We start from the raw sequence: 15765 nt of genomic DNA, 5'->3' as shown, positions 1-15765 counted from the left end.
GCCTCTTCTGGGTGCAGAATCCTGCTCCGGAGGTTGCAGGGGGCAAGGCCCGGGTGCGGAACTGGGCTGCGGGTCTGGAGCAGCGGCCACCCCAGTGTTCAGTGGCTCTCCTAATAATAATAATAATAATAATAATAATAATAATAATAATAATAATAGTAATAAAGTTGGAGGGGACCTTGGAGGTCATCAAGTCCAACCCCCTGCTCAGGCAGGTAACCCTATACCATTTCGGACAAATGGCTGTCCAATCTCTTCTTAAAAACTTCCAGTGTTGGAGCATTCACCACTTCTGGAGGTAGGTTGTTCCACTGGTTAATTGTTCTAACTGTCAGGAAGTTTCTCCCGAGTTTCAGGTTGCTTCTCTCCTTGATGAGTTTCCACCCATTGCTTCTTGTCCTGCCTTCAGGGGCTTTGGAGAATAGGTTGACCCCCTCTTCTTTGGGGCAGCCCCTCAAATACTTGAAGACTGTTATCATGTCATCCCTTGTCCTTCGCTTCATTAAACTAACAGAAGAGAATAACAGCTGGAAGGGATCTTGGAGATCTTCTAGTTGGACCCCAAGCTCAAACAGGAAACCCTAGACCACTTCAGACAAGTGATTGTCCAGTCTCTTCTTAAAAGCCTCCAGTGATGAAGCGCCCATAATTTCTGGTGGCAAACTGTTCCTCTGGTTAATTGTTCCCCATTATCAGGAAGTTTCTCCTTAGTTCTAGGTTGCTTCTCTCCCTGATTTAGTTTCCATCCGTTGGTTCTTGTCCTGCCTTCAGGGGCTTTGGAGAATAGCTTGACTCCCTCTTCTTTGGGGCAGCCCCTGAGATACTGGAAGACTGCTCTCATGCCCCCCCTCGTCCTTCTCTTCATTAAACTAGACATACCCAATTCCAGCAACCTTTCCTTATATGTTTTAGTTTCCAGTCCCCTGATCATCTTTGTTGCTCTTCTCTGCACTCTTTCTAGAGTCTCAACATCTTTTTTACATCATGGTGACCAAACCTGGATGCTGTATTCCAAGTGTGGCCTTACCAAGGCATTGAAGAGTGGTATTAACCCTTCACATGATATGGATTCTCTCCCTCTGTTAATGCAGCCTAGCACTGTGTTGGCCTTTTTGGCAGCTGCAGCACACAGCTGGCTCCTATCTAACTGATTGTCCACTAGGACTCTGAGGTCCCTCTCACAGTTACTACTATGACTGATTGACCTTGAGCTGTGATTAGAGTCCTCACCCTGGTGGGCTTGGGCAGCTGCAACTTCCTGCCCTGCGGCTGGAGAAGGACCTGTGCTCAGTTCCCCCACTGGAGGAGGGAGCTACTGGGTGGGTTTGTGCCCACTCGCAGGAAGATCTGGAAAGGGAGGGCAGCAGCCCCTTCCCCTTGTCCATGCTGGAGAACTCCATGGCCTGTCCAGAGCTTTGCGGGGGGGGGAGGGCAAACCCTTCCAAGCAAATGGTTTGGCCCCGGGTTGCTTCTGGGACATGCACGGATCCTGGCAGACACTTGGGGGCCAGGCCAGCAGTTCCCTCTCGCAGGAAGAACCCCAAATGCTTGGATTCCTGGTCTTGGAAAGTTCCCTCTTTTTACAGAGGATGTCGTCACCCAGGCCACTGTAGGAGCAGCTGAAAAGTGGCCATCAGACAGCGTGACCGGTGGCCATTTGAACAGCTGTAAGGAAGCTATGCAGCCCAAGTGAGAGGCAGTCGTTGGACAGGCTAAGACAGGTCTTCAAACTTGGCCCTTGGATGACTTGTGGACTTCAACTCCCAGAATTCCTCAGCCAAGCACACGTGCCTGGCTGAGGAATTCTGGGAGTTGAAGTCCACAAGTCATCCAAGGGCCAAGTTTGAAGACCCCTGCCTTAAATCTAACAAACAAAATGGAGGCTGGCTGAGAAATTCTGGGACTTGAAGTCACAAGTCACAAAAGGGCCAAGTTTGAAGACCCCTGGGCTAAGAGTGGATATCCCATGTGCTAAGAGAAGGCCAGGTAGGCCAACAAGGTGGCAACAGGCGGAACAGAACAGCTGCAGCACAGGCACAGCAGTCCAGCTGGGAGGTGACTGTTGCAACAGCTGGGAGAAAGCCACTAGAAATAGAATGGACAGTGTCCGGTGTGACTTTATGCCTCCCCAGGAAGCAGTTACAACCAGATGGACAGAAAACGTGCAAGAGGTAAAACAAAATCAAACTTTTATTTCCAAAAAATGACACCCATGATATGGTGCATGTTGCCCAATCAACAGCAGCACAGGCAGCGCCCCAAAGGCCCTCCCCAAAGGAGGACTGGGGGAGGGAGGGAAGGAGGGGGAAGGGAGACAGCACTGAAGTTGGGCCTCAGCTCCCAATGAACCAGGAGGAAAGAAGGCCGAATTTAGCCTGGAACCAGAGTTTGCTCAACTTCTGCACAGAGAAGGAATCAGAGCTTCTCGCCTGCCTGGGCAAAGAGTGTTAAAGCTAAGGTGACCAACCGTCCTCCTTTAGGGAGGACAGTCCTCCTTTTATGAATTCTGTCCTCCCTCGAAAAGTGTCCTCCTTCATGTCCTCCTTTTCAATATTTGAAGACTAATCTGCAGGGCTTTTTTTTCCTCATAGAACGCTCAGAACGGCTTCTGGGACCTTTTTTTGATGTTTTTTTTTTTTTGCATGAGCTGTACTACTCCCCCTATTGGCTTTCGAAAGCCAATAGGAATTGCAGCTGAGTGGGCCAAAACACCCGGCCGGCAGACTTTGCACATGCAAGTTGTCTGCAGCGAAGGTGAATTGGCAGGAACTTTGCACCCCTCCCTGCTACCCAACTACACCATCCCCTAGTTAGTCCCAAAGATACCTGAAGGAGACTGGAGCAGCGATACCACAGTCACTTTCTCTTGATCTTCGCCCCTGCTAGGGCACTAATGGCTGCGGGTGCAAGAGGCAGGGGTGGTGGGGCTGCTGCAGGCGGGGGTGTGATGGGTGGTGGTGGCCGGCTGCCCCCCATGCTGTGGGAGCCGGGGGGGGGGTGTCTGCTCTACACGGGGCTGTGCAGGGTGGGCAGGGGTGCTGGTGGGGCAGCTGCAGCGGGGTGTGTCGATGGCGGGCTGCCCCCTGGGGCCAGAGCCAGCGCAGCTGCTGCTTTGGGAGCTGCGGGGCCCGCTGTACACGGCGGGGCAGCAGTGCTGGCGGGGCAGCTGCGGGCAGGGGCGCGGCATGTTAAACATAATTACAATATAAAATGTTATTGTTACAAATGGTTTTTATTATGCATTTATCATATTATAATGTATTCTGTATTATTGTTGCAATGAATAAAATGTTTCTTTTATTTACGATATTTTTCTCTTCGATTTATTTGTGTCCTCCTTTTCATTGTAAAAAAGTTAGTCACCTTAGTTAAACCTCCACACGATACGGGGAGGGAGCAGTTAAAGTAATTTCAGCCAAGGGCAATTTGAGCAGGGGGTTGGGCTAGAAGACCTCCAAGGTCCCTTCCAACGCTCTCTTTCCCTTAAAACCAGTATCCAAATTCTCCCAGCGTGAAGCAGCTCTTAGAAAGGCAGAGCCTGCTTTGGATTCCAGGACAAGGGGGGGCAGACGAGAGCCCCCCTCCCTTCCAACCATGGGTGATTAGTTCCAAAGCGGCAAAGAGCAGCCCCCCCCCATGAAGTCTCCCTGAAGGATTCCACGGGCTTCTCTCTCGGCTGCTTCCTGAGCAGAGGATGGAAGGCCTAGCTGGGGAAGTGCTGGTGGACGGAGCTCCCACTCCATTCAGTGGGTCAGGGCCGGGGCAGGAGAGAATTGACCCCCTTCCTGCCCCTGGCAAGTCTCCTGCAGGCGGTGGGGCCCCGGGCAGCATTCGGCCCTCCAAGCAGAGAGGCAGCACCCATTAACTGGCCAGCCAGGGAGGGGTCAAAGCTGCGCAGCGATGGCCCCACGTCCAGAGGCATTTCGAAGCAGGGGGGGCGGTGAGGGGGGGCTCAGCCGGCCTCATTGTTCAGGGCACTTCAGGACGTCCTGCTTGAAGTAGCCCACCCGGTTCACCTGATACCGGGGGGTCATTTGCCAGCAGAAGGGGTGGCGGCAGAAGTGGAACCGGCCTGGAAGAGGGGAAGCGACTGGTGAAGGTGAGCGGGCGCTGTGGGGCAGCCACGGGGAGGGAGGCGCAGGGACCCCCGGGGGACACCTCCTCGTGGCAGAGGAGAGGCCTGGGGTTCAGGGCCGGCACCCCACCTGAGGCTGTTCCCCCTCCTGCCCTCCTTACCTTTGTAAAGCTTTCTGCGTGTGTGTGTGTGTGTGTGTGTGTGTGTGTGTGTGTGTGTGTGTGTGCCTCCCCTTTATGAGAGAGCTTCTTCTGCCCCCCCCCCCTGCCCCCCCTCCTGCTCTGGAAGAACCAGCCAGCCAGCCATAGGGAAGATCTGGCTCAGTGCTGCCCTCCAGTGGTCATCTGTCTCCTGCAGCCCCCCCACCCCCCACTGCTAGCTTGGGCTCCCCCCTTGCACAGCGGAGACCCCCCTGCAGAGGACCCACGAGGGGGGCTGTCTAGACCCCCTGAGGCTGTACCCCCTCCTGCCCTCCTTACCCTTGTACTGGAAGACCAGGTCAGCATCGATGGGGACCCCGGGAAAGAGGCTGTCCAGGTAGCGGGGAAACCCCTTGTCCACCTGCTCCTTCTTCACATCCAGCCTGGGCGGGGGAGGGGGGAAGAAAAGTTAGCAAGATCCCTCTAGATGCCCTCTAGATGCCCCTGAGGATGCCTCTTCCTGTGCCGGGATCGGTAGTCCCAGCTCTGCTGTCCTCCTGCCTGGGGCTCCAGCCTGTCTTGGGGGTTGCAGCTTCCCCCCCCAGCCCAAAGTGGCCAGGCCAGGCCCAGGCAAAGCAGCCGGGGAGAGCTCAGGCCAAGGGGGAGGGGGGTCCCCCTGGGAATGCCGGAGCCCCCTGGCTGGACGCTGCTTGAGATCCCTGGAGGCTGAGCAGTCGCTGTCCCCTCAGCCCAGCCTTTGGCCCCCCAAGCAGGGGACTGGGCAGAGCCCCCCCACAGGTTCTGCCCCTCCCCCAGGCCCGTGTACCTCCAGAACTGATCCCCGCTGAAGAGCAGGACCCTGCCCTGCCTCCGGGTCAGGCTGCCCGCAATCTTGGCCACGTCACTCCCGATGCCCAGCTTGTCCAGGCTCCGAGGGCCGACCACCCGCGTCCCCTGGTACACCCAGAAGCGCTGGCCTGCAAGAGGAAGGGGAGGGTGGGTAGTGGAGCAGGGCCTCCCCCCGGGCAGAGAAGCCGGCCCCGAGGGCTCCAGGGGGGCCCTTCCTGTCCCTCGGCAGGGGGAGAGGCAGGGGGGATCCGGAGTCTCAGGGCCGCCCCCTAAATGCCGATGGTTGGAGGGCCACGAATCTCTCGGGTGGGGAGGGGGCCTCACCTGAGAAGAAGAAGAGCTTCTTGGTCAGAGGGTCCTGGAAAGCCGCGTCAATCACGTCTGGGAGGGCCGGCCAGGTGCTCTGGATCCGCAGGGGGCCCTGGAGGGGTCCAGCTCCAGTGCCCGACTTTCGCCAGTATTGCCTGAGCAGGAAAGGCAACTCAGCCTGACCTCAGTTTCCCCTGCTGCGCCCAACGCCCAGCCCTTCCAGGCCAGCCGTGGGCGCAGGGAGACCCTGCCCCCCGGCTCTGCCCAGCCCCCTTCCTGCCCCCCCCTCACCCGTCCTTGAAGAAGTGCAGCAGCTTCTGGATCTCGCCCACCGCATCAAAGCGCTCCACTCGGCAGGCACTGCTCTGGCCGTCCACCGCGGGGGTCTCCGTCACGGAAGAGCCATCGTCGTCCCCAGCTTCTGTGGGGGCCTGAGTAGGGGGGCTGGGCACCGTGGGCTGAGGGCCTGATCCTCGACCTAATGGGGGGGGAGAAGAGAAGGAGGAGCAGCACAAGCATCAGAGGCACTGATTCAGGGGTGGGAGGGGAACTCAGAAAAGCCCCTCCCCTAATGCAGAAGCAGCTCTAGAGAGAAGCCATGATGGGGGGGGATGCTGTCTGCTGATGGGGATTGCTGTGCTGGGCAGGGGTGGACTGGAGGAGCTTCAGGAGTCCTTCCACATTATGCTAAAGGAATTTGGGTCTTGTATTACTCATGGAAACGGCTTCCAGACCAGGGCACTCAGGACAGGGTGTTTGAACAGCCCCCCAGCCCTGAGCCACCCCAATTCCTTCGGGAGCTTCCCAAGCAGGGCCGGATTGCTGCTTGAGGAGGGCGGACATCTTCCCCTTCTGTTTCCCCCCCCCTCCAGCAGCTCCCACTCACCATAGAGATACTGGATTCCGGCCACGTCGTCCGAATGCAGCTGGAAGTCGGCCAGGTAGGTGTACATGGGGTACATCAGGGCTTCCCGGACGCTGGAGTGCTCCAGGCCCAGCGCGTGTCCGAACTCGTGTGCCGCAACCAGGAAGAGGCTGTAACCTGAGGGTGCAAAGTGGCAACAGGGGCTGGACCGGGGCCCTGCTTTGGAGGCCTCACCTGGGGGCCCTCAATCCCTGTGGCCCCTGGGACATCGCCTCCCCTCACTGCCCTTCCCCCTTCTGAAGAAGGTACCCATTACTCCAGGCTGCCAGAGAGCCCTCCCCACACACTTGCCCGGCCCTGTCTGATTGGGGGGCGCTGCTCATCTCCATTTCTTGGTCAAAGACATCATGGGGCCAGCATGGCTATACGCCAAAGGCTCACGGAACTCTGTTATCTTTCCCACCCAAGTGGTACCTATTTATCTACTCACATCTGCCTGCTTCGGAACTGCTAGATGGGCAGGAGCTGGAGCAAGGAACAGGGGCTCACCCCGTTGCGCGGCACTTAGCTGACAAACTCAGCATTGTTAACTGGTGAGCTATCGTGCCCTGTGTGTATGTAGGGTACGTGCAGGCGTGTACCGCTAAGGCCGCCCCACCAGCTTCCCAGTGAGGCAGATAGAGGGGCTTCCCCCGTACCTTGGTCAGGGCAAAGGCCCCACTTCTTGTCTGCATCGTAGTCGGCGGTGGTGGCGCACCAGAGCTTCCCGTCGCTGCGTCCCTCGGAGGTGCAGCTGCTGTACGTCTGGCCCAGGAACTTGAAGGGGAAGGAGCAGGGGTCGCCTTGGGAGTTCCCTCCAATCACGGCCGTGTCTGGGGGGGGGGAATAATTCAGTCTTGGTCCCCAGCCCCAGAAGCCCCCCTGGCCAGGCGGGAGGGACGGGAAGACCGAAGACGGCTGTTGCTTGGGCAGGGCAGGGGGCAGGGGAAAGGGCCCGAAGCTGAGCCTGAGATGGTCAGGGCTGGTCTGCGGGCTCGGAAGCTGCAGCCCCCCCCCAGTAATGCCAAGACTGAGCGTGTCCCTGAGCACATGCAGAGTGCTTTCCCCACACCGCACCCCCCTCCTGAACACCACACATTCCCCCAATCCCAGCGCACCTCTATTCGGGCAGAAGCCGTATTTCTTGTCCTGGTCAAAGTTGGCGGTGGTCGCGCACCAGCGGTAGCCATCCGTGCGCCCATCAGTGGTGCAGCCCTGGTAGGATTTTCCGTCGAAGACAAAGGGGAAAACGCACTTGTCCCCATTGCTGTTCCCGTCGTAGGTGAAGAGGACTAGGAGAGCAGCCAGGAAAAAGGAAGTCACCCATTAATTCCTGGCTGGGTTTCCCTGAGGAGGCAGCTCCGTTCGCTTCAGTGTTTGCCATTTATTCAATTTCTATGCCACCCAAAGTGCCAGAGAGAACGCCGGTGGTTCACCACTAAACAAGAAGCAGGGGCCTCAGAGTAGCCCCCCCCCATCTCCCCCTGGTTAGATTCTCAGTAAGGGCCTGGTTGCCTCCGCCCCCTCCGGGTTTTAGCTCCTCCCCCTGGGAGGGACTGTGCAGTTCAGCTTTCCAAATCCAGATGCCCCCTTCCGGACACCCGCCATCTCCCCACATGCTGTGGGGCAATCAGGACTTCAATCCTGATCAATCCCATCACTAGAGACTATTAAGAAGAGACTGGACAGCCACTTGTCCACTGCTTGAGCAGGGGGCTGGACTAGAAGACCTCCAATGTCCCTTCCATCCTCTATTCTATTCTATTCTATTCTATTCTATTCTATTCTATTCTATTCTATTCTATTCTATTCCATTCCATTCCATTCCATATTCTCTATTCCATTCCATTCTATTCCATATTCTCTATTCTATTCTATTCTATTCTATTCTATTCTATTCTATTCTATTCTATTCTATTCTATTCTATTCTATTCTATTCCATTCCATTCCATTCCATTCCATATTTTCTATTCTATTCTATTCTATTCTATTCTATTCTATTCTATTCTATTCCATTCCATTCCATTCCATTCCATTCCATTCCATTCCATTCTATTCTATTCTATCCTTATTTTCTATTCTACCACTACCACTACCACTCCTACTCCATTCCATTCCATTCTCCCTGCCCACTTTCCAAGCCCTGGCTACTCACGTTCGCTGGGGCAGAAGCCGTATTTCTTGTCACGGTCAAAGTTGGCGGTGGTGGCACACCAAGGCAGCCCGTCCTCTCGCCCTTCGGTCGTGCAGGAAGAGTAGCTTTTGCCCTCAAAGGTGAAGGGGAAGCGGCAGGCGGACCCGTTGGCATTCCCATAGTAGGTCTTCACCACTGGTCGGAGGAGAGGAGAGCGGGCGTCAGGCGGGCAAGGCTCCGGGGCCCAGGGAAGCACCCGGCCAGCAAAGGGGCCAACTCACCGAGGCCTGTGCCCAGCGTCCAGAACTCGTCGTCGTCAAAATGGGCATCCCCGCTGAACCGGTCTTTGCCAGGAGGGAAGGCGTGGGCGAGAAGCCCATCCTTGCCATCAAAAGGGTAGCCGTCACCGTGCTCTGGGGGGGAGGGGAGGGGGCAGCACGGGGGAGAGGGGGAGAGTGGTTACAATTTGAGCAGGAATTCTTCCATGTGCCCAGCCCCCAGACAGATGGGGGGGGCGATCCCAGCCGTGCCCCAAGGCTCTCCTCCCCTCCAGCTCACCTCCGGTCCCAAACTGGATGAGAATGTCCACCTCCCCTTCCTCCTGGCGGGTGAAGGTGAGGGGCGCCACCTGGCTCCACACCTTGAAGGCTCTGGCAAAGGCGTCTTCGATGACCGCGCGGTCCAGGTCGGGGGAGTAGTTGACCACCCTGCCGAAAAACAGAGGCTCAGAGGCTGCCCGGTGTGCCAGGCGCCCCAGCCCCCTCCTCGTTCCCCCCTCCCCCCGGAAAAGTATAGCTCTGCCTCTGAGGGGTGGGCAGCCTTCCCCAATCTGCTTCCCCCCCCCAGGTATCTCGGGGTCCCGCCCATTTGCAGTCTGCCACGGGGACTGTGAAGCAGCCGGGGGGGGGGGACACTTACTCACCGGTAGGTGAGGTCTGTGTGGTCCCACTTGAGGTCGCCCTGGAACGTCTGGAAGTGCCCGACGTCCGGGACTCCGCAGCGGGGCGCCCGCATGGCCTCCAGAGTGGGGGCGTCCAGTTCCCCTGTTTCCGGCAAGCCCAGCCGCTTCTGCATCGCCCTGAGGGGGGTCTCCAGCTTCACCTGCCCGCCGGGGTTGGTGGCCGTCAAGTACCCGTAACGCTGGAGGTAGCGCTGCGCAGACCGAGAAGAAAGAGGGCGCTAGCGGAGGGCACTAGGGAGGCGGCGGGAATGTGCCAAGGGGGCGGGAGGAGGGCGGCCGGGTTAGACGGGGGGAGCCCAGAAGGCTCTTCCTTGCTGTTGACCTCACATCCTGATGTGCAAAGGGGTGGGGTGGGGGGGACGGTGCTGGACCGGCTGGTAGGGCCAGAAGGCTCTTGACCTTGACCCCAACCCTCATCCCGGGACTGGGTCCCGCGGGGTCCACCGTGCTTCCCTGGGACCAAAGGAAGAGCCGGGGAGGGGAGGAATCACAGGCGGGGCTGGGTTCTCACAACAGCGTCCGCACTCGCGCCACCTGACCTGGGTCGGACGAGCGCAGCGCACCGCGCCCTAAAGCGAACGGCGCCCGCGGGGGACTGGAGGCAACTGGGCGACCCGGAGGGATAGCAGCGTCGCCCCTCTCGCCCTCCCGCCTCTCCCGGTCTCGGGAAGTACGAGAAGCGGGGGGGGGAGCAGGAGGGGCGCCCCGGTCCCGGGGAGAAGGACCCGCGAGAGCGCGCAGCTCGGAGACTCACGGCGGCGACCTCCCGGTCCGTCATGCCGCCGACCGCGTCCCCGGGGAAGTGGATGACCACGGGGCCCTTCCCTTCCCGGGGGGCGGCCCGGGCGAAGGGCGGCGGCAGGAGCGCCAGGAGGAGCAGGAGGGCCGGGCCGGGGGCGCCCATGGCTGCGGAGGCGAGGCGGGCCAGGGTCTCTCCTTCTCTGCTCTCCGCTTCTGCGAGTGGCGCGCAGCTCAGCCGGGCACCGCTGTCTGCAGCCCGACTGCCGGCGGGGCCCTTTATGTCCGCGGGGAGAGGGAAGGGGGGGGAAGGCTGAGTCAGCCGCGGTCCCTCCCCCGGGAGCAGAGGGGGAGAACCGGCGGGGCGCTACCGCTTCCTGGACTTGTCTCAACAGGAAATGTGAAACGCAGCCGGGACCCGCCGCCGGTTCGAAGAGGGCAGCCGTCCGCCTCGACGGGGCTCGGACGTCGCTGCAGCCAGGAGTCAGCACCCGCGGCGCCTCTGGCTCCCCCGCCCCCCCCCGCTCCCTCTGGCCTTGGCGGAGCGGCATCGGTGCCACCAGAGCCCCTCCAGGCGCTGCCCCACTGGCCGCTCCCTGCCTCTGATGGGGCAGGACGGGATGGAGCTTGGGGGGGGGGGTTGGGAGAGGGGTCGCCTTGGACAGCTAGCCGGACCAGGGGGCTGCCTGCCGGAGCCTCTGTGAGCCAGGCTTCCATCCAAGGGCATTCTGGGCATTCTCCTGGCCCAGGGCCCCTTCTTTGTCTGCCCAGCTTCCAGGAGGGGCCAGGCCCTGGGGGAGCACTCAGGGACAGCCCCTGCTCTGCCTTTGGGAACACTGAGGAGGCCGGGACACTCCCAGGGCCCTTCCCTTTCCCTCCGTCTTCTCTCCGTCACCCCTCTCCTGGGTGAAGGGCCTGGCCCCTGAGGCAGCCGGCTGGCCTCTGAGACCCTGGGCGCTTTTGCCAGGACAGACTAACCAGGGAGTTATCGGGCATCCTGGCTAGATTGGGACTGCCGTGGTTTAGCTCTGCATCCTGGCCTCCCAGCCAGCTCTCCCAGTGTCCCAAAGAGAGGGCAGGGCAGGATGGGGAGGGGGGCCATTAGCCTCTTCACAAACCTGCCCCCTGACCTTGCACAAGCCTGCTGGCTGAGACCTCTGTGTCTGTTTTGGAAAGCCTGTGAATGTGGCACTCAGGGTGGTGGGGGGAGGGAGAGGGGGGGGGAGCCCAGCAACCTGTGGTTTCAACATGCTGAGCTGGAGCCACTGAGCACAGCACGGTCTGTCCAGCCGCCAGGGAGGAACCACTCATGCCGCAATCTCTGCTGACAGCAGTGCAGAGCCCCCTCTCAGCCCTCCTGCAAGGCCAGCGCTCCTCCCCTCCTCTCCAGAAGGGGACAAAGACACCCCCCCACACACACACTTTGGGCATGTTGGGGGGGGGCTTGGCACGGGAAGTGAAAAGATATCCGTGTGGCTCTTTCCTGTGTAGAAATGCTTTGTAAAAGAGAGCACATAGGGAGGGCAACATGACACCCCCCCCCAAAAAAAAACCCACAATCAGATTGTCTGCCTAGGGAAGCATATTCTGCAGCTCCTGAGGAGCCCCAGAGAAGCTGAGCACCTCTTGGGATCATCCTGTGACTCAGAAGGGGAAGGAAAGCCATCCACCCCCCCCCCCACATCTTCTCTGTCCCCCAGGAGGTTCCTGTGATCCACCTGGAGTTTCCCTGCTCTGCTCCCAGACAGAGTGGGCGAGGCCTCCCTCCGTCTCCCTGCTCCCTTCCAAGGTGTCTCATGGGGAAATCCCCAGAGGGAGAGAGGGGGAGGGGAGAGCGATGGGAGTGGGTTTTTCATGCCAGCCGATGCCCGTCCCTTGGGGCCTGGCAGAAACCAGGGCTTGCCCCTGTCGCCATATGAAGAGTCTGTCTGGTGTCCTGCATGTGTTTGGGGCTGGCTGTATGTGAAGGTAGCCCTGGTGAGTCATTCAGACAAACTTTTCAAGGTGAGCGTGCTGAGTGACTCTGGCTGGGTATTGATTAACGCTAAATCTAGGGTAACCAAGGACCATGGTGGAGATAACAGAATAACAGAGTTGGAAGGGACCTTGGAGGTCTTCTAGTCCAACCCCCTGCTCAAGTAGGAGACCCTATTCCATTTCAGACCAGTGGCTGTCCAGTCTTTTCTTAAAAACATCCAGTGATTGGAGCATCCACAACTGGGAAGGCAAAGCGGTTCCACTGGTTGATTATTCTGTTAGGAAGTTTCTCCTTAATTCCAGATTCCTTGATTAGTTTCCATCCATTGTTTCTTATCTTGCTTTCTGGCGCTCTGGAGAATAATTTCACACACCCCCTCTTCGTGGCAGCCTTGGAAATACTGGAAAGCTGCTATCATGTCACTCCTAGTCCTTCTTTTCACTAAACTGTCTCTAGACCAGCGGTTCTCAACCTGTGGTTCGGGACCCCATTTGGGGTCGAACAACCATTTCACGGGGGTCGCCAAACAAGGCTGTCCGCCATTTTCTCTCCCTTTTCTTTGGCCACGCCCCTGGCACCCGGTGATATGTATAAGTGGTTGGGGGTCACCACAACATGGGGAACTGTATTATGGGGTCGCGGCATTAGAAAGGTTGAGAACCACTGCTCTAGACATAGCCAGTTCCTGCAACCGCTCCTGATATGCTTTGGCCTCCTCTTTGTTGCTCTTCTCTGCACTCTTTTTGGCATGGGCGTGGCAAAAACAGCCTGCCCAAAGGAGAACAGATCCCGTGGGCGAAGCCTACTTATTTATTTAAAACATTTAGATAATATTCACACAGTATCTGAAGAGGACACCCGCATTCGCTCAGCTGGGCTAGGTCTCTGGGGGTGGGGGTCGGGGGCGCAGCCCCATTGGGTCCCCTTCATCCCTCTGCTTTCCTGTTTTCCCATTATATCTTCTATCTTTCTCTTCTGTTCCCAAATTTGGCCCCTTTGCAGATGTGATTCGGTTCCCATCTCTCTTCCCGTGGAGCCTGCTTCTCACGTTCCTCCTCTGTGGGGCAACATCTGTGACTTTTGTGGGGGGGGGCACTGCCAGGGGGTTGTTGAGACCCAGGATGAGCTCATTGTCCTTGGGGGCCCAACAGCCACGGTCACCGTTTCCCACCAATGCCGGGCCAGGAAGAAACCTGGAAGGCGTTGGGAAGGCCCAAGGGTCTGGCTCCCCGGGACGGGCCCACAGCCTGGTGTAGGCCCAGAGGGACGTTCTCGGAGAGGGGGGATGGGAAGCCCACCCACTGGGTCATTCGTGGCGGAGTCCCCAGTGACCCAAAAAGGATGCAGCCTCATCCCCCCCCCCCCAGGCCTTGGGTGAGTATGCAGGCTCTCATCGGCAAAAAGGGAAGAACTCTGTGGGAAGTAAGCCACCACTAGCGCCTGAGTCACACCGGGGCCTTTGACACATGAGTGCTCATGGGGGATTCCCCCCACCCCGCCTCGGAGCAGCGGGTGCCCACCTTCTCTGGGGCACGGGGGGGGGGAACAGGCCTGCTGGGGCTTGCAGGGGGCCGACCCTGCCGCGGGGAACAGCCCGGAGACCCGGGTTGGCCTCCCATCTCCAGGTGGATGCAGTCGGACCAATCGGAGCACTGCTGTGGGTGCTCTCGCAAAATGGCTGCAAAGGAACTGCCTGTTTATAAGAGTACCATCGTTGGGGTCCTTCTCCCTCTGCCCCCCCTCCTCCCAGGCCCTCCCAGTCAGACTTCCCCTCTTTCACGTTTGTGTTTGTGGTTCGTAAAAAGTAAAATGCTAAAAAGGAGAGGAAGAATATACAGGTAGTCCTCAGCTTACGGCCACAATGAAACCCGACATTTCCGACGTTAAGTGAGACTTTTGTTAAGTGAGTTTTGCCCCACTCTATGACTCTTCTTTCTGCAGTTGTTAAGTGACTCATTGAAGTTGTAACAGGGTTGTTAAGTGGATCTGGCTTCCCCCATTGGCTCTGCTTGCTGGAAGGTCGCAAAAAGGGATCACGTGACCCCCCCTCGGGACAGGGCGACCGTCATAAATGTGAGTCAGTTGCCAAGCGTCTGAATTTTGATCATGTGACCCTGGGGATGCTGCAAAGGTCGTAAGTGTGAATAACCCTTTTTCCGGTGTCGTCGTAACTTTGAGCAATCACTAACAAACGGTTGTAAGTCGGGGACAGGAATGTTCTCCGTGCAGTGACGATACAACCGTTCAAAGCTACAGTCGCACTAAAAAAAATGGGCTTACGAACAGCCCTCACTCCTAACACCAGTCGCACCTTCCCCAGGGTCACGGGATCGAAACTCGGCTAATGTCGGTCGCCGGGTCTGATCACCGTCTGCAAATCTTCCCAGCTGGCTTCCGACAAACAAAATGGTGGGAAAGCTAGATTCGCTTAATGACTGTGTGATTTGCTTAACAACTGTGGCAAAAGAGGCTGTGAAACCGGGCGTGACTCATTTAAGCCTTGCTTAGCAGCGGAAACCTTGGTCCCAAATGGCGGTCATATGTTGAGGGCCACCTGTATTCTTTGTGTGTAGGTTTGTGTTACATTGACTTAGAAGTAAAACAGTCATTGCATGAGATAACACAAACCTACACATAAGGTGGTCCTCGGCTTACGACCACAAATCTAATTTTAGAAGAGGTAACAAAATATTAAATTTACAAAACCTGGGTGATTTCTGGGGTGGAACCTTTAAATCAAACTTGACCCGGTGACTCCCTGGACTAGCCCATCTGCTTTTCTCAGCTGCTCAGGTGGAAGCCCCGGGCCCTGGTCATCTTCTTCCCCAGGCTCACCCAAAGTCCCCCACTCGGCTCTTGTATCTAAGGCAGGACTAGAACTCGCAGCCTCCTAATTTTGGACCTCATTAGATCAAACTGGCTGTCATAAAGGAGCACAAGGAGCCCTAATGTGGTGTCCAGAAAGCTGGAAACTTGGATGGTGGGGATCGGTGCCAGCAGATGGGCTGTTCTGCCCCTCGGGGCCTAAATCGCCCCCCAGCTGAGACTCCTGGCTCCCGGAGACTGGTGTGGCTGTGCAGCCTGGTCAGTCTGACACAATCCATGACGAATGGCTCTCCTCCTGTCCAATCCTTGCAACCGAGGAGCGTGCAGTCCCCGTTTCTCTCCCCCCTTTGTTCCTTCCTTGGCTCAAAACACGGAAGAAACCAAGCGCACCTGCCAGGAGCGAAACAGGGAAAGAAGAAACACCCAGTTGAAAGGCAGAGCACAGGGAGCCCGTGGCTGGAGAGGGAGGGGCTGCAACTCTTGGCTGCCCCCCTGGGCACTCAGGTATACAAACCTGGACGATGGATGTCTTTGCAAGTTACTAAGCAAAATCATGGACTTTGCCATGTCCAGCCAGTTGGAGGGGTGTGTGTGTGTGAGACAATGATGGACAGCTCCTTTTCAACCTCTAGAAAATAACAGGAGGGGGTTCCTGGGACACATTAGCCTTCGCAGGATTTATGGGATCTGCTAAACAAATCAACCCTGTCCTGGGTGCGGGTGATGGCCTTGTTCACACAGAGTATGAGAAATGCCTAGTTCCCAGTGTTTCACTTAGTCTAGTGTAGATATAGGTGTGCATGTATACACAATGGAATAGAATAGAATAGAATAGAATAGAATAGAATAG

At 57.6% G+C, this 15765-nt stretch overlaps 1 protein-coding gene across 1 annotated transcript; it reads right to left on the bottom strand.

The window, feature by feature from the left end:
* Positions 1-3171: 3171 nt before the first annotated feature.
* On the bottom strand, positions 3172-10455 carry MMP9 (matrix metallopeptidase 9). Its single transcript, XM_039342422.1, has 13 exons — positions 10128-10455; positions 9335-9564; positions 8971-9119; positions 8694-8825; positions 8434-8607; positions 7396-7569; positions 6937-7110; positions 6260-6415; positions 5665-5851; positions 5389-5528; positions 5042-5192; positions 4555-4658; positions 3172-4072 (listed from the first exon to the last, which is right to left on the bottom strand). The coding sequence occupies exons 1-13, from the start codon at positions 10275-10277 to the stop codon at positions 3963-3965; spliced, it is 2031 nt and encodes a 676-aa protein (XP_039198356.1). The 5' UTR covers positions 10278-10455; the 3' UTR covers positions 3172-3962.
* Between the last annotated feature and the right edge of the window lie 5310 nt (positions 10456-15765).

The sequence above is a fragment of the Crotalus tigris genome, unplaced genomic scaffold, assembly GCF_016545835.1.
Source record: "Crotalus tigris isolate CLP2741 ecotype Arizona unplaced genomic scaffold, ASM1654583v1 scf7180000017791.1120302, whole genome shotgun sequence".
NCBI lineage: Eukaryota > Metazoa > Chordata > Lepidosauria > Squamata > Viperidae > Crotalus > Crotalus tigris.
The sequence above is the reverse complement of the archived record's forward strand: the minus strand, read 5'-3'. Positions and strand labels throughout refer to the sequence as shown.

Coding starts and splice junctions, on each gene's coding strand:
- MMP9 (XM_039342422.1), bottom strand. CDS start 10,277: ATGGGCGCCCCCGGCCCGGCCCTCCTGCTCCTCCTGGCGCTCCTGCCG. Junction 7,111..7,395: donor CGGCTTCTGCCCGAATAGAG/GTGCGCTGGGAT, acceptor CCCCCCCCCCAG/ACACGGCCGTGATTGGAGGG. Junction 4,073..4,554: donor CCTGGTCTTCCAGTACAAGG/GTAAGGAGGGCA, acceptor CCCCTCTTCCAG/GCCGGTTCCACTTCTGCCGC.